At 36.9% G+C, this 18746-nt stretch overlaps 1 protein-coding gene across 2 annotated transcripts; it reads left to right on the top strand.

Annotated features, from left to right (window-relative positions):
- The first annotated feature begins 8317 nt into the window (after positions 1-8317).
- AREG (amphiregulin) lies at positions 8318-18439 on the top strand. 2 transcript variants are annotated; one of them, XM_086405393.1, is made up of 6 exons: positions 8318-9171; positions 10418-10648; positions 13279-13480; positions 14214-14369; positions 16303-16414; positions 18265-18439. In XM_086405393.1, the coding sequence occupies exons 1-5, from the start codon at positions 9111-9113 to the stop codon at positions 16394-16396; spliced, it is 744 nt and encodes a 247-aa protein (XP_086261519.1). In that variant the 5' UTR covers positions 8318-9110; the 3' UTR covers positions 16397-16414; positions 18265-18439. The 2 variants fall into 2 exon arrangements, with proteins under 2 accessions (XP_086261519.1, XP_086261518.1); XM_086405392.1 differs by having other exon boundaries at positions 8538-9171; positions 16303-16402.
- The last annotated feature ends 307 nt before the right edge of the window (positions 18440-18746 follow it).

The following is an 18746-nucleotide window of genomic DNA, read 5'->3' as shown; positions in this document are numbered from 1 at the left end:
CCTTCAAGAAGCCTTCCCGGAAATTCTACCCATACTTCTGCTTTCAGTTCACCAGACATGACTTGCAGAATCTAGTCACATTGTCACCACTATTTTCAAGGAAACCTGGGAAATGTTCTATTTAAATTGTACATATTGCCATCTGAATAACATCAGGGTTCTATTACTAAGGAAAGAGATAGGAATGGATACTGAGTAATGTCTAGGACAAAATTATTGTTGGGGTAGTTAGTATTGAAAAATTGCCTAGTTGGGTTAGTTTATGGTGAAAAAAGAAATTTCACCAACAAACAATGTACTCACAGCAGAAATGGCCTGATTTTGCTGTGAAATCATGGTATCATGGTACGAAGACATCATATAGTAGGAAAATATTGCACAGCTGAAAAACATAGAGTTTGCACATTTAAAAACAAGTAATGCTCTGGAAAGGGCTTCCCAGTTGGTGTTAGTGGTAAAGAATTCACTTTCCAAATGCAGGAGACACAAGAGACAAGGGTTCAATCCCTGGGTTGGAAGATGCCCTGGAGTAGGAACTGGCAACCCACTCCAGTATTCTTGCCTGGACAGTTCCATGAACAGAGGAGCCTTGTGGGCTACAGTCCATGGGGTCTCACAGAGTTGGACACGACAGCACACACATTCATTCTTCCAAGGCTCTGGAAATGTCACGCATCTGAAGTCAGCAGTACAAGCTATTTGCAATAGGACCTTAATAACAAGGCTCACTCATGTTGCTTTCATCATTCTAAAAAAGTTTTGAATTCTTAAAGGCTTATCTGTCACAGTAAGCAGAGGTTCTCAAGTTATGAAATCAGTTAGAACAGTGTTCAATTATTTATCCCCATCCACAAATAGGCTTTGAAATTTTCTCATTGGATTCTCCAGTACTTTTTTCATTTGTGTCAATATTAATCATAAGAAAAATACAAAAGATCTTTGAGCAATTATGAAAGGTCAGATACTGTTCCAAGTGTCTTATGTGCATTATCACATTTAAACGTCACAACAATCCTATGATTAAGGTGTGGTTATCATCGTCTCCTTTTTTAGAGATTAGAAAGCTAAATCCACAAAAGCATTTAAATCATTTGACCCGTTGGTAAGAAATTGACTGTAGAGCATTGAAACATATACATTATCGTGTGTAAAATAGGTAGCTAGTGGGAATTGGATACACAGAGCTCAACTTGATGCTCTGTGACAGCCTAGAGGGATGGGAGGTGGAAGGCAGATTTAAGAGAGAGGGGACATATGTATACCTATGGCTGATTCATGTTGATGTATGGCAGAAACCAACGCAACATTGTAAAGCAATTATCTTTCAATTAAACATAAATAAATTTTAAAAAGAAGACAGTACTGAAATCCAGTAGTTTCAACTTCAAATGTTACAGTCTTGACCTCTTCACTCTACCTCCTGGATTCCACCCAGCAGAGGACAGCACAAATGCAGGAGCAACTGTTTAAGGGTAAGGAAGGATGGGGAAAAGCAGACAGCTTCAGTGATCACTGTCTTTCAAAACTGACATCCTAATTGGAAAAAACAAAATAATTGATCATAGAAATCATGTCAAATCAGTTTGCTTGGAAAATCATTCTCTTGCCTTGGATTGGAGTTTTTAACGTAAAAAACAAAAAAGAAGTAATATTTGATCTTTGCACACATATTTAGAACATACAGAGAAGCAATGAATTCCTTAACCAGACTAACATTGTTGACATTCTTTCTATATCCTTTCAGAATGTTTCTGTTCATGTATATCTACATGTACCTATTTATATTTGATATGTATATAAATATTTGTAAATATATTATTAAAAGTTTCATACTGAACACAGTTTTATTAATGTTTTATACAAAAATGTTAATATATGTCTATAAAACTCTTTCTTGGTTTTACTCTTATAAGCCATGGATTTTTTAAAAAATGTAGACTTACACTCTTCTCTTTCCTCTTATATGTGCTACCTTCCTAAATCTATGAATGCAAAATAAAGCCACAATACTTGTTTAGTTTTTTCCCAGTAAAATACCATTACAGTAATCATTTTGTGCAGATTGCAATATTGTTAAGGAAAAAAACGAAGCAAATTTTATAAACATGTATAGACATATTTTCAAATCTCCAAATTACCAAAACTGAGAAACATAAAATTTTACATAGTTAATTTTTTAAAAGTTATATCCTTAACTATCTGGCAGTTAAAGTAACTTTTAAAAGTGCAGACTATATGCATTTCTTCAAATAAGTAATTTTAGGCAAAACATATCTTCGAAGTCTCGTTTTCCTTTTTCTATTTCAATAAATGTAAGACTTTTAGTAAATACTATTTTTAAGATGGAAACATTTGATCACATTTATATTTCTTAAAAAAATTCTTAAAAAATTTTTGCTATCATGTAACACTTCCCCACTATTATATTAGCTTTGCTCAGGCCAAGTGTACTGTTGAAAAGTCAAATATATTTTTTACAGTCACAAAAGATAGTGCTTGAGAATCTCAAAGTTGTCTAGCAATTTGATATTAAAAGTATCTTCTTGGAATGTCTGCTACCTTAAGAAGTAACCAAAACTAATCATTTTTAGAGTTTCTGTGGAAGAAAGGAAATCTAGGAGTGAAATTGTATTATATCTTCAGCAAATGGCAAAATCATCTGGGAGCACATAAATCCAGGTGTGCTCAGTCATGTCCAGCTCTTTGCAGTCCCACGGACTGTAGCCACCAAGCTCCTCTGTCCATGGAATTTTCCAGGCAAGAATACTGGGTGGGGTGCCATTTGCTACTCCAGGGACTCTTCCCTGCCCAGGGATCAAAGCCACTTTTATTGCTTCACTTGCTTTAGCAGGAGGATTCTTTACCACTAGTGCCACCTGGGAAGCCCAAAATCCAGATTTAGGATGAAAATATTGATTTCAGGAATATTACTAAAAATGTTTATAAAACATATGGCTATATTTTCAATTTTTCCTTATCCATGAGTTCCACGTGTATATGTATTTTTCAATATTACCTTCTTCTTATTCTGGTCACATAATTTCAGGGCATACATTCAGAAAGCTTTGGGAAGTATGACATACAAAGGTCATTTTATTTGTGATTTAATTTGTCCCTGCCTAGGACAGACTGTACATGAGTGGTCTACTCAACAAAATAGTATTTCCTTCACTTATGATCTTTAAAAACTGCTATTCTTACTGAACTCAGGGGGAAAAAAGCCTGTTGTGATCATGGGAAAATACAACAAAATCTATATGTAATACAACCTAGCTTTGTTAAAAATGCATGAATGCTTGAGAGACTATCTAAAGTGATAATAGAAACATCAAATATGTATCATTAATAATATTGCCATTGAATTACTAAATGTATGCATATGTTGTCAATTTTTTAAGTAAAAGAAGGCAAGTAACAGTCAATCCTAAAGGAAATCAACCCTGAATATTCATTGGAAGGATGGATGCTGAAGCTGAAGCTCCAATACTCTGACCACCTGATGTGAAGAGCTATTCATTAAGACCCTGATACTAGGAAAGTTTGAAGGCAGGAGCAGAAGGGGATGACAGAGGACTATCCAAGATGGTTGGATGACGTCACTGACTCAATGGACATGAGTTTGGGCAAGCTTGGGGAGATGGTGAAGGACAGGCAAGCCTGGCGTGCTGCAGTCCATGGGGCGGCAAAGAGCTGGACGGGACTAAGCTACTGAACAATAACAACAAGAGTTCCACATCTATGAAAAAGTGGTCATCACACAATATTGAATTTTTGATAACTGGAATGATAATTTATAAAATAAAATGCAAGAAGCTAAGGAAAGTAGAAATGCATTAAAGGAAGATTAAGCACACACAACATATTTTTTAATTTTGGAAAAAATAAATTAAGGATATCATTATTTATTAACTAAAATTGGTAAACTATAAAAATCTTCTATAGGACTCTAATATACTTCAACCATTTGACCTTAGTATATTTTTAAGAAATAATAAAATGTCAGATCTTATCCTAAAATCCTAAATTCATAAAGGATTAACAGCACACGAAAATTATACATGCTTCCTAACTCAGTGTATGATGATGGTTATGGACATCTAGTTTTCTAATCTTACATTCAGAATTGAGTTAGTGAGAACCCATAATAATTTGGTGTAGATGTGACTCCATTCTTGTGAGACACTGAGTCTTGAAGGATTATATGCAAAGTGGATTTTTTCTTTTTCATATATTCAGACATATTACATTAAAATAGTTCCCTATTCATTACTAAATTGAAAGTATCCAAATTTGTAGGATGAGTTTCTTAGATATAAGATAAATGTCTTCATCTCACTTACATGCTTCCTTACATTTCTCCATCTTTTATGTTTCAAACAAATCTTCCATCTCTATGAGTATGCAGCCCCACTGTTTTATAATCTCTCTGAATGTACCTTGATTTTTTTTGCCTATGTATTCCTTAGTGGAGTAGTTCTTAATCAGAGGTACACACCAGAATTTTCCTGAAAGATTTTTTTTTTTTTTTTAATACACAGGCCAGGTACTCACATCAGACATACTGAATCAAGAGAGGAAAATGGAGAGTAATTTTGTAAAGGTTCTCAGATGATTCCAATCAGCTAACCTTTGCTTAAGAACTAAAGACAGCTCTTGTTTAGCACTGCTAAGAAAGCTGTTTAAGAAATGATTAGTGGAATAGACTTTTCTACAATGTCCTAACATAGTCTACGTTTGAGGTCCAATTTAAGGCCTCTGTGTTCCTCATTCTTCTTGTATATGCCTGTCTCTGTTGTTCATTACTGCTTATGTCTATCTCCGTGTGTGTACGTGCTAAGTCACTTCAGTGGTGTCTGACTCTTTGCAACCCCATGGACTGTGGCCCTCCAGGCTCCTCTGTCCATGGGGTTCTCCAGGCAAGAATACTAGAGTGGGCTGCCATTTCCTTCTCCATAGGGTCTTCCTGACCCAGAGATCGAACCTGTGTCTCTTAGGTCTCCTGCATTGGCAGGTAGGTTCTTTACCACTAGCGCCACCTGGGAAGCTCACAAGTCTATCTCTGCTCTTAGATATTGTTATTATCATTCTATAGGATAATCCTCCCCATTTTATCCTGCCACGTTCCCTCTAGGGAGAAAATACGAACTACTTAAGTGTAGGGGCTTCCTTGTGCTTCTTCATCTCATCTTCCACCATTCAAGTTCTCTACATCACACATTCTATTTCCTTTCTAGCACTTTCACTACCTAAATTTATTTTGTGTATTGTTTCTTTGGTTACTGTGTGTTTCTCTTTAACAGAATGTAAAGACTTTAAAAATAAGGACACTGACTAATTTAAAGTTCTAACGCAATATCTAGTTCTCAAAATATACTTGATGAATAAATGAACTACCTAGAGGACTGATTTTGGCACATGTATCAATGTATATTGTGTTTACTTAGTTCCCACTGTATCAAATCATTTATGACTTTCAGTCCCATCTTCTGGTCCTTGCTCTGGAAGAGTCATCATGTGAAGGATACAAAGAGCAAGAAATTTTATTTCATTCTGTCAAATTAAAACAATCAAGTTCATTAAAGTTCTCTTGAAGGAACTAGAAATTACATATTCTTTAGAGTGGATATTTTCAAAATGAAAAGTAGAAAATTATAGACATCTAAATGGAGCTAATGCATCTGTTAATAATACGTGAACTGTTGCTTATATTTCAGAGAATTTCTTAATTTTAGTTTGAGAGTTCATATGTTGACTCATAAAAATGACCATGATGTAATATTTACTCAGACCCTGACGCTATTTGTAAAATTTCAAAATCAGCTATATGAACAAAAACTAATTCTACTGTGGGTTCTATAGAATATCTTTTAGCAGAGTCAAAGTGAGTTTCTTTCCACTCTACATATAAAATATCATCAGGCTCTAGATACTAGGCACCAAAAGAGTGTGTGACTCGCTAGGAACATTTGCCTTTGGGGCTGCCTTTAATATCAAACAAATGAAGGAATTATTAATTTATTAGGATAAAAAGAGTTACTTCTCTACTTGAATTTTTTGAAATTACTCCTCCTGGTCTCAACTTAGCAATCAGAATGTAAAGAATCCCACATTTATATGGGGTTGGTTTCTTTCTCATGCATGTATTCCTGAATGCCATGAGTCATCAAGGGGTGCTGCCTTTGTGATGCAACTATTATGACACCACATGATATCCTGTGATGCACCATAATGTCAAAATGCTTAATCTTAATGTGAAGTGGGTACAAAGTTCACGGCTTGAACGTATTGGAGGAGATTACTGATCACTTACTCTGTGAGTAGCTACATTTCTAAGGGTCACTTAGTTCTTCAGTGTGATTAATATAGTGTAACTATCACAATGTTAAGGTTAATAATATTTAATAACAGTCAAGTTTATTTATTGTGTATTCACTACAAGTAGGATCTGTGCTATTGTTTATGTATCTTACCTAATCTGCTTAACGGCATGTGGGTATCTTTATTCTTATTTTCAGATGAGGAATCCAGAGTCTTTCAGATATTAAGTAATTTACTATATGGTGGAATTTGTATATGAAAACTCAATTGGTTTGAATCTTAAGTTGATACTAAGCACTCAGTCCCTATGATGCTATGTTATGTTCCACACCAATGTAAATTACCACCCTCTAAATTTCCAACTGGAAAAAGACAAGACAATTTCCAATGTAAAGAGCCCACTTTCACTTCAAAGTGAAACACTTTTGATGATAGGTGTGCACAACTTGCATTCACCTCAATAAGAAGAAGGGCTTCCCTGGTGGTTCAGCTGGTAAAGAATACGCCTGCAATGCAGGAGACCTGAGTTTGATCCCTGGGTTGGGAAGATCCCCTGGAGAAGGGAAAGGCTACCCACTCCAGTATTCTGGCCCGGAGAATTCCATGGACTGTATAGTCCATGGGGTCACAGAGTCAGACACGACTGAGCTACTTTCACTTTCACTTTCAATAAGAAGAAAGTAAGAAGAGAGGAAGAGAAGGATGAGAACAAAATCAAAACCTATGAGAGCAGAAAGATATACCAGCCTAGGCAACAATCTGCATGCTAAACAAAATCTCCACCATCTTTTGAAATCTGCTGGTAAGAATGTGAGTCTCTCTGAATCACAGTCACCTCATCCACCAAAAAAGATGACCATGCAGGCCCCTGCTTCACCCTGGAATGGGCAGGGTCATCTTTCTCATCTTATTTTCCACTCTTGGTCACACCTTGTCTTCAGGTATTCTTTTCATTTACACTTGCTTCTGGGAAGACCATTGAGTGACCTCTCCGTCTTTCCACAATGCTCTCCATGATACACAGAACAAAACTAAACTGCATCCTGGTTTTTCATGGCACTCAATCCTTCTTATCTGATATAAAAGACCTACTTTACTCTGCATCTGACTTTCACCTCCTTGAGCTACTGGGAACTGGTCATCATTTAATTATCTCCCTGCATAAAACAGAAAACAAGTGAAATACACAAAATATGGTCTCAACAAATGTTCAATAGAAGCAAAGGCATGAGTCATGACTCTATTTTATCCTACTAAATGTAAAGTACTATTTAGCCTACATTATTATGACATGTCATTAAAAAATACACAACTTTTAAAAAAGTTTCCCAGAATTAGGACACGTACCACTGTGACCGACATTCCTAAAAAGAACTGTTTTACTGGAACAGTCACGGAAGAGACAGATACCTTCAGGACAAAGAAATACTTAGAACAATGCTTTTTTCTCTTCTTCAAGTCATGAAAAATCAAGTTCTGGAGTTGTCTCCATGTAGAAGTTAGTCAAATTAATCAATCTCTCCCTCTCTCTTCACTTTATCTGCTTGTCATGATTAAAATGCCCCGCTAGGTTCTAAATGGACTCTCAAAGCTGGCTCATTCTGTCTTGGGATTCCAGAAGCAAAATCTTGGCCACCATTCTTCGTCATCCAATCCCAATATGCTATCAGCAGAGACTATTCCTTTAGGTTAAATATTATTCTCCTGTAGAAATTCTCTTTTCAAAGAGAAGTTTAGTCTAAATCCTTTTATCAGAGTGGAAAGAGAGTTTAAGAGTGAGATGAGGTTGAAGATGAATCTGTCTGGCTCCTGCCATGACCAGCTGTGTGAAGTCCTCCTTGACTTGTAAAGCTGACATTTGTCCCTCTTGTAAAACAGGGAAGATGATACTTAGACCTCCCTAGGTTTTGAGTGAGGTGGTATTGGTAATATTTTTAGTGTATTGTTCTGCCAAAAAAAAAAAATCAATAAATAATAATTTTGACAAGGATGGGTCCCTGGGCCACAAAAATAAATTGGACGGGAGGTGGTTGGAAATTCTGACCACTTCACAGTGGGTGGGGAAGGGCCTCCGGGTGAGATAAGGTAAATAAAGCAGCTTCTCATTAGGAGGTGGGCTCTGTAGTCATATTATGACCGTTATTGTTAAAGACATCAGACCATTGTTAAGTCACTCCTGATCTTAAGGTACTTCAACATTTTAAAATGGAATTTTTTCTAGGTAATTCCTGTCTGTGGTAACACTAAGATCAACCAAAGTATATTCTGAGGATTTTCAGATGTGTTGAATGTTCGGGACTTCTGAATGTCAGCTCCTAGCTCCCAAACTCCACTCCTGTCCCTTGTATGGATCTGGTAATTTTTTTTTTTTCCAGCTTGCAGCGAGAGGTTTAATTTTCACTTCCTTCCAGCGGCTCTCTGCGCTCTCAGGAGGTGGGGCGCCTGGCATCCGTGTGTGGTTTTCGGGTAGTAACTTCTTCCCGGGAGGCCGCCCGCCTCCACCCTCCGCCGCGGCGTGACGTCACGGGCGATGCCCGGGTCCCCGCCCGGCCTATAAAGCGGCAGGTGCGCGCAGCACCTCCGGAATGTTCGCACACCTGGTGCCCTAGCCTGAGCCCAGGGATCGCGAGGCGAGCTCCAGGAGCTGCCTCCAGTACCCCAGGCTGGCCGGGCCTGCGAGCTCGGCCACGCGGCCCCCAGCGTCCCAGCTCTCGGCCACCACCGCCTCTTCCCGCCTGCAGCTCCCGGCCGAGTTGCCCCAGAGACCGCGACGCCGCCGCTCCGAGGGACCAATGAGAGCCCCGCTGCTGCCGCCGGCGCCCGTGGTGCTGTCGCTCCTCATCTTTGGCTCAGGTGAGGACATCCCGGCTCTGAGCTGCCCGGAGCTTCTCCCACAGAGGCCAAACTGGTCGCCTCTTGGATTTTGCTGCTTATTCTTAAAAAAAAAAAAAAGAAAGCAGCCCCTGGGTGTCCCCCGACTCTGTCCGATGGGAGGTAATCGACATACCGGCCCCTCCTATGGAGGCTGAAAAAACAGGCCGGGTGTCTTAGAGGTTCCAGGCCAGCAGGAGGGTGCCTGAGAATCTTTGTACTCTCACTTTAGTCCAGAGGAAGGGGAGTTTAGAGATCCTGTAATCCATACCCTTCCTTTTACAGCGGTAAAGTGATTTCTAGAGATCTTGCAGAAGAGAAGTCCCAGACCAAGGAGTCCTATCTCCTACCTAAATTCTCCGTCTCCTCTGTCAAGTGATTTTGTTTTTACCATTCTAGAGGGCCTGGCATCGTCCCAGGAAGAGGTTCTACTTAAAAGCACCACTCTGACACTGTTTTGAGACCTAAAGAATCCGCCTGCCAAGTAGGAGACGAGGGTTCAAGCCCTAGGTTGGGAAGATCCCCTGGAGAAGGAAATGATAACCCACTCCAGGATTGTTGCCTGGAAAATTCCTTGAACAGAGGAGCCTGGCTTGCTACAGTCCATGGGGTCGCAAAATACTCCTATAAGATTTAGCCACTAAGCAACAAACGATAAAGCAGGGGCTTGAAACTGGCCCCCAAGTCTTACCTAGTCCCTAGTTTCTTCTCTATGTGAGGGCAATAATAAGAAACAATGACAGTAAGAAAATTTATTACCAACTACTATTCATATTACTTTTTACATTTGATATGCATACTCTTTTTAAAAAGGTACTGCATGTGTTAAAAAGATATTGGGTTTATCTCTAGAATCTGTTTATTAAAATGGAACAGGTAACATTCTATTGTATATATATATATATATGAAGTTATGGTCATATTTAGATGTTACCTCTTAAATAATTATATTACATTAATTTGCCTATTTGGTGGGTTTTTGATGTGGAAATTAATGTAGATTATCTGTGGAAAAGAAAACCTAAATAAAAGAAGCTCTGTAATTGGGACAGTTGAGTTTGCTTGTTGGCAGAGTATGAAGCAGCTTTCATAAGTGACTCAATCGCAAACAATAACACATGTGCCGTCACTGCTTTGAAGATAAACACTCCTCCCGAACAGAATTGACTGGAGAGAAAAGGCACCCCGCTTTACTTTTTCTTTTCTTCTCTTATTCTCGCTCCCATAGCCCATTATACTGCTGGATTAGACGTCAATGACACCTACTCTGGAAAAGGGGAACCATTTTCTGGGGACCACAGTGCTGACAGATTTGAGGTGACCTCAAGAAGTGAGATTTCCTCTGCAAGTGAAACGCCTCCTGGTGGCGAACTGTCCTCCGTGATCGACTATGACTATGCAGAAGAGTATGATAATGAACCACAGATATCTGGCTATATTGTAGATGATTCAGTCAGAGGTGAGTAGAGGAGAAGGTGACAGTATAGCCTATAAGATATGTGGTTTGTATGAGCAAAGCTGCTTCAAGAAAAGCCTCTCCAAGATCTTCCAGTGGCTTTCTTGTGTGTATGACTGTTGTGCATCCTGCTAGTTAAGCTGGAAACTGAGATAGAAGGAGCTTTTAGTAGGCACAACTTTTGTGTCTGGAGCTCTAACAAACGTTTCATGTCTGGTAAGTCTAATCTTCACAACTTTATAAAGTAGGAATTGTTATCATTTTACAGATGTGATAACTGAAGCTTAAGAAGGTTAAGCACTTTGCCCAAAGTTCCACAGCCAGAATGAGAAACTCCAATCTGTTGGATTTCAGATACTCTGCCACATGACCACTCCCCGATGTGAAAAACCAATGTAGACATCAACCAACCCTATATACTTTATATCAGCTTTTATAGCCACTCCCCACCACCATTTTTCTCTAAATAACTGCAGTTGGACACAAATAGGGCTTCCCTCATAGCTCAGTTGGTAAAGAATCTGCCTGCAGTGCAGGAGACCCAGGTAAGGGAACAGAAAGATGTAATGGGAAAAGAATGATTGGATCTTAGCACTGTGTATTGTGTTGCAACATTGGCATTAGTAATATCACTTTCTGGAAATATTAAAGAACAAATATGCATGGATTTTATGTCACTAACATCTCTGTTTAACCCTAAATCTCAATTGTTGGTTAAATAATAGTGACCTATAATTTCTTCTCTTCTGCTGTTACCTGATTTTTCAAAAAGAGCATTTACTTAAAATGAGGGTACCAGAGTAAGAGGTCACTATTGTTCATTACTCTCATATTACTTTGGAGTTTGAGGGCAGATGAGGTCATCAGTAAATCAAATCTAAATATCCTAGGAGCATCCATTATGAAGGCAGGGTTTAAAGCGTCCTCTTTCCTGATCTTAGTTTCCCTGACTCCTCCCCTCTGTCTAGCTCCCAGAACTGGTGAAGGAATAGCAAGTGATAACATGAAGACAGTGGCAGGTGGGAAAAGTTTTATCAAACACTCCATTTTCCTCCCTTGCTCCACACCTCCCTTATGTGCTTTTACATAAGGTGGGAAAGGGGTCCATTTCTTATTTTGGGAGGGGGATGAGATGAGACCATTAAGACTCTAGAAATTTTTCTCTTAAAGATGTTTCAAGTTGGCATTTCATAAGGCCAAATGAATTGATGGTGATGAATGAAAATGGTTAGGGGCCAAAATTACAATACACTGTAAAATACAGTGAAAATTGCTCCATGAAGATAATGTCTATTGTAGCACTTCAGCATAGTGACTGTCTCTGTTTAAAATTTGTAATGTATCTGTAAAGTGCTGTAATATCGATTTAAACTGTCTCTGTTAGAGGAACTGTTCTAATTTGGGGTACTTTTCTTATCATCAGAGGGAAGTTTCAACACAAAAATTGCATAGCCACCTATTAAACATTGCTCCTAATTTGACTATTGTTAATGTTGATATAATGACTGCTAAAATACTCAAAGTATTTAATTTTTCATTACCTTAATCACAGGGCTCCAACTTTGCTACCCTTCCTTATGTTTCTAGAGTTCTCTATTTACTGAGCACTGCAGAACCATTTTGACTAACTTTATTATGACTTTATGACTCTTTTCTCTGGGTGCACTAAATACTTGCTCAGATAAACCTATGCAGAGATTAGGTAAGACAAAATGCACAGCTCTAACATAGAAACTCCTCCTTCCTATGTTTAATGTGTGGGTAAACTATACCCTGCATAGCTATAACACTGAACAAAGGTTTCTGTGAATCTGAAGAGTTAGGATGAACCCATGAAGCATCAAGTACAAATATTTCTGGACTCTGTTTTTCAAATAGATTGATTATAGAAATTAGCCCCCAGAAGGTATCAATTAATTATAATCTGTTGTAATCTGGGAGTTGAAGAAAGTTAACTCTAATGTATAATTCTGTTCTTTTCACCTCAGGTAATAACACACCAATTCCCAACTATGATAGCACAAGACTGATATGAGTAAAGAAAATCATCAAATATACTCAAACCCCACTTTAATTAATGGAACTGAGCTTTTCCAAGAGAAAACATAATGTAATTGGGTATTAATAGGCTTTAACATTCCAGCACTGCCATTTTCTAGCTACTGTTTTAGTGCAATTTACTTGTCTTTACTCGACTCTACTTTTTCTCATCTGTATCATGTGGATAGTAACAATACATTCAACTGTAATTTGGGTTTAATTAAATTAATGCTTGTTACCAAGAACCTGGTATGAATTAAAGTAAAAACAAATGTTTAAAATATTTCATGGATTTTCTTAGACAAGTAACTCCTATTATTCCTGTTATCAGTAGTAGTAATACTGATACAAATAAATCAAAATATGTTTTGAAGCTAATAAAATAACAAATGTGTTCAGATTCTAAGTGCCACATAATACAGATATTGTCTTTGTTCAATTATTGTATATGAGTTGTGTTAAAAAATGAGACTGATACGGCTGTTACCCTGTGAACTTTCACTGCTAGGACATTTTTCTCTCATGTCTTCAAAATGGTGTTCCACATGAAGAGAGACTTTTGTCAATAGATCTTTTCTTTTTTATTTTTTTAGTTGAACAGGTAGTTAAGCCTAAGAAAAACAAAACGGAAAGTGAAAAGACTTCAGATAAACCCAAGAGAAAGAAAAAGGGAGGCAAAAATGGAAAAAATAGAAGAAACAGAAAGAAGAAAAATCTGTGTGATACAGAATTTCAAAATTTCTGCATTCATGGAAAATGTACATTTTTAGAGCAACTGGAAACAGTATCATGCCAGTAAGTTACCCTAAATCATATGGAATTCTATATTTCTAACACTGTGTATGAAACCCCTAGTTGCAGAAAACCATTTGTTTTTTTTTTTCAATGTATAAACCAAGAGTTGGCAAACTTCCTTAAAGAAGGAGATATGAAATATTTTGGTTGTTGTGGGTCAAGATTATGTACGGTTATCATATAACCAATTAAAACATGGCCATTTAAAACTGTTAAAAAAAAAAAAAAAAACATTTTTCAGCTTGCGTGCTATAAAAGACCTAGCAAATGGCCAGATTTGACCCGTGGGCAATAGTTTGCTGAACCCTGGTGGAAATCATCATTTCGCAATATATATTTTACAAAACCTCTTGATAAAAAAGGAACTAAGGTAGTTTTCACTTAATGTTGTTCTTGCTTCCTTCTCCCTAAAAGCTGCTAGCACATTAAATGGTAGTGGAATGTATTAGCTGCATAACAAGCCACTGAATTCATCAGTTGGTCATACAAGGAGCACAAAGAATGAAAAGGCGTGTCCTCTTGGAATATCACACTCAGACTAATCTCAACTTGTTCTTATACTAATACACCTTAGGCGCGAATGCATTCTACAGCTCATCATTTTGAAATACAAATAAATGCCTGGACTGATTTTTTGAATGCTAGAATTAATGATGGTTTGTGATCTGGAAAGTAAATGTGATTATTGGAATCTTTTCAGTGATTATAATTTTAAAATGTGGGTTCTTTGCAGATGTTATCCAGAGTACTTTGGTGAACGATGTGGGGAAAAGTCCATGAAGACTCAGAGCATGGTCGACAGCGATTTATCAAAAATTGCTTTAGCAGCTATAGCTGCTTTCGTCTCTGCCATGACCTTCACAGCTATTGCTGTTTTTATTACAATCCTGTAAGTAAGGCATGTCTTTAAAATCCCTAATAAAGTAATGCCAGGTTGATTTTTTTCAGGATTTCTATCTCAATGTGGTATCATATTTTACGTGAGTTATTCTATTAGTGGTACGTGATATTTGGCCGTATCTTTACCCTTCATTGACAATTCACAGAATATGGTTAAATGTATTCCTTTGGCCACCATTGAAACTTAATATATGAACCCCTTTTCTTGAACTTAAAAATTGATGGTTTTGTTCCATGTTATATGTCTGCTCATGGCTACTTCTGAATCTCAGACTGTTAGTATCTTCTATTAGTATATTATGCTTAAGCAAGCTTCCCCAGAAGCTAATTAGGAACTAGGTTGTCAGAGACATTGCTTTGATACTAAAAAGTCACAAAGAGCTTCAAGCCAGGAGCCAAGAAAAGATGTCTTCTGCTTCTGTCAGAATGCAAAATTCTGAGTTAGGAATTTGATAGCATGGTACTGACTTATTCGAGCTTATGCCTATTTTGTTATTGTCAAATGAAGTATGGGAATTCAATTACTAAAAAAAAAAAAAAGTTTCCTCCATATGGCATGGCGTAGGAAGCAGGGACAATTCTATTACTGTTTCATTCTAGCAGTATCTTCCCTGTGCTCATAATAACAGATCACTTACTTCACTTCATGACCAATGAATGTTTGAACTAGACTGTCCTAGGTAGTAGCCACTGGTGGGTATGTAAAAATGGCATTGTCTGTCAAACAAAAGTCAGTAGATTAAGGAGCTTCAGGGAGGGTGTGAATGGCTCTGTAATGACTCATGTGCTACTGGAGCTTGGGAAAAGCAAGACTCATTATTCTAATTTTAGGTCTTGGTAAATTACTTTTAACAACTGGATTGTATACATGATCTACTACTCCTGCCATTCAGGAAACAAGGAATTATCTTCTGTCATTGTTTACTATTATTTTAAACTCATATCAGCTAATGATAAAATGCCAGGTAAAACACAATTTTATGATGCACGTAAAGTTTGATGTGTGGTTTAAATTTGTTTTGCACATCCGAGAAATTATTTCAGTCTGTTGGTACCTCAAGCCCGATATGATATGCCAGTGTGTTTAGGAAAAATACACTCAGACACCATTATTATTTGACGTAGAATGACAGAAGAAGAAACTGCCAGTTAGGGAAGATGTTTTGAAAGAATTATTCAAAAACTCATAATTATTCAAATTGAAATATTTAATAATCCTTTGGAAAAGTATGGAAAAGCTTTGTCATGTTTTCCTTTTCTCTTGTATTCTTCCCTGTATTTGAAACACATCGCAAATACCAGCCTAAGACACAGTTGCTGCTTTTACATAACTGAAATCAGTTTTTTCCCAAACATCACAACAAAAGTTCTTAAGATTTTAATAATAACATTTAGTAGATAAAAAAGCTAATAAAAATTGAATTGCTTGAGCAACACTAAAACATTTCAGACCATTGAGTTTTTTGAGTATCAGGTAGCAATAAATTAGAAATATTTATTATATTTAGAAATAAAATCAATTTGTTTTTAAGCCTGTATATAAAAAAACAAAACCTAAGCATTTACATTAGTTTGTACAGCCCTTCTGTGGTAAAACTATACTATCTTCTTCCAGCTGTGCCTGCAATTGTGCTGTTTCGGGGAAAAATATGGATATGTTTCATGCCTTCTAAAAGTTTGCATCCCAATGCACATTTGTTTAAATCTCAGAATATGTTTATATAAAATCAACATAAAGATTCCCTTAAAAGAACATTGTGATACTTTTTACCTGGGTTTAGTTTTTTGGGTTTGGTGGAGTGGTCCTTAAATGTATAGTGGTCCATAGGACTCATGAAAGAAATTCCCTGTGCTCATGAAACCCCAGTCAATGTATATATGAATAGAACTTTGATGACAGTAGAATATCTTGTTCTCTGAAGGCTTCGAAGACGATACCTCAGGGGATATGAAGGTGTCGCTGAAGAACGAAAGAAACTTCGACAAGAAAATGGAAATGCACATGCTGTAGCATAACTGAAGGTATTATTGCAGGTTGGAGTTTTAAAAGATATCTTTAAATAATATTTTACAATTTTAAAAATATAACGTCTATTATCTGAAGAAAAATGAGAAAAGCAAGTTTTCTTAATGGTACACTATGAACATTGGCTACACAAAGGTGTTATTCTTTCAGCTTGAGTTGCAGTTCCATACTGAGAACGGACCATGTCCTTACTATGCCAAGGGATAGAAAAGTGAAGGAGACACAAATTCTGTTCTCAAAGAGCTTAGTGTTTTGAAGATAGAAAAAGATGCAAGAAACAAGAATATCAGGGGGAGTAAAATATATGTCATAAAAAAGGAACTAATGGAATATGAGGAGTTTCCAGCAAAGGAGAGATAGAATCCAGTGGGCTGCATTTAGGGAGCAGAAAAAGATGCAATAGAGGATGGCATTGGAAGTGAGCCTCAAAGAACTGATGAGACTGGGACATGTGATTATAAGTGGAAAGGAAGATCAATAGTGTGAGATGGGCTAGATTATTTTAGAAAGGTTTGAAAGATGACCTAGTTCTAATGGTGTTGGAGGACATAAGGTTGAACTGATAGGCTGAGCTCACATGGTGGAGAGCCAACATCAGGGCACCTGCACTACAAATGTGAGGAAGTAGAAACACCAGTGGGATATCCTTGCACAGAAAAGAAGCAGGAATGGAGAGGGGCTCACACTTGAGAGGTAACTTGGTTAGTGTACAGATTGTAGTTCCTATTTTTAAAGAAAAAATTTTTTTTGTAAAGAGAGAGAGCTGAGCATGTTGTATGGAGAAAGTATGGAGAGGGATATTTCGTTGACAACTAAAGTCAACAGCTGATGAAGCAAACTTCCACAGGAAGGGGGAGGCAAGGAGATCAAGGATGCTCTTAATGTCAGTCAAAAGAAGGAACTCCATTTCCTCAGACATTTTGGAAAGAGGTCACATCCTCAAGTTATTGGGTTGGCCAAAAAGTATGTTAGGATTTTTCCTTACAATCTTACAGAAAAACTCAAATGCACTTTTTGGCCAGCCCAATATTATTTTTTGCCTTCGATTGTTTTAAGAATTACTTGAGATACTTGCTAAACATGCACATTTCTAAGCCAAATCCTAAATCTACTAAGTCTGCGATTCCATCTTTTATTAACATTCCAGATGCTTGAAGAACACTATCTTTAGCATTGGTTAAGTACAGGCATTGTGTTCTGAGCCTATTACAGAATTAGCTCAGTAAGTCATGAAATAGATAATTATCCATGCCAGTGCTATACTCAATACTTATTCATCAAAAGTTATTAATGAATTGGCTTAATGTTCTGAAGCTAAAGTCACCAGCATGAATAAGAGTTTATTTTTGGTTGTTTAGTGCAATTGAAATTTCTCAAAGGAGGTCCGGAATGACTTTAGGAAAAGGAATATGCTGTGTTGGCATATTGTGGCTACCTATTAACTGGTAGCTACTATTATTATGCCCTTGGTACTAATTATCCTAAATTAACTGTATATCATAAATATACTGAGCCACTTAATCTTTGTTTTTAATTATGTCCGCTTCATAGATTTGGTTAGGAAAACTATTTCTCATCACTATTCTCAGTGCTGCAATTTTAATAAACAGAATTTGATGAAACAGGTTTGAACACACAGTCTTCTACCCAAGTATGCATATAACTGAAGCAGATGTGAAAGACAGATTCAAGTCAGAAGGGCTAGTTTGTCTCTGAAAAGCTTTTAGCACTTTCCACAAGACATCCTAGGGGAAAAAAAAAATTGGCAGAAATTCTGATTGATGATTATTCTTTGACCTTATCTCAAAGCTATGTTGGAATTGGGCTGTCTCTAACAGTTCATTTTATTTTCCAACAGGGTATCAGATCGGAGTCACTGCCAAGTCACAGCTGCAAGTGATACATTGGTTCTTCTTTTCAGCAAATCCCAAGAAAACAGAACCTTTTCGTTCTGATGGTTTTAAACTTTCAATTGTCACTTTTTAATGCTAAGTCTTATTTCTGTACATAAAGATGCATGGAGATAAAAACTATTTTTTCAAGTTGTAAATAATTTATTTAATATTTAATGGAAGTGTATTTATTTTACAGTTCATTAAACTTTTTTTTTAATCAAACAGATTGAGAGTTTGAATGTGACTTTTGAGATTGTAAGACTTTAGGGTATTTGTCTAACATTTAAATGATCATTTTAAAAGGAGTTCCTTTCCTTTTTTTTTTTTTTTTTTTACTGTTTTGATGTTTATTTTCAAAACTTAACTGTTTTCTTAGAAAGTACTCTTAATGGGAAAATTATTAACTAGAGTCACTTAAAGTGAAGTCGCTCAGTTGTGTCTGACT

The sequence above is a fragment of the Bos grunniens genome, chromosome 6, assembly GCF_055505025.1.
Source record: "Bos grunniens cultivar Pamir isolate PY7600 chromosome 6, Bosgru_T2T1.0, whole genome shotgun sequence".
Classification (NCBI taxonomy): Eukaryota; Metazoa; Chordata; class Mammalia; order Artiodactyla; family Bovidae; genus Bos; species Bos grunniens.
This window is presented reverse-complemented; position numbering and strand designations above follow the sequence as displayed.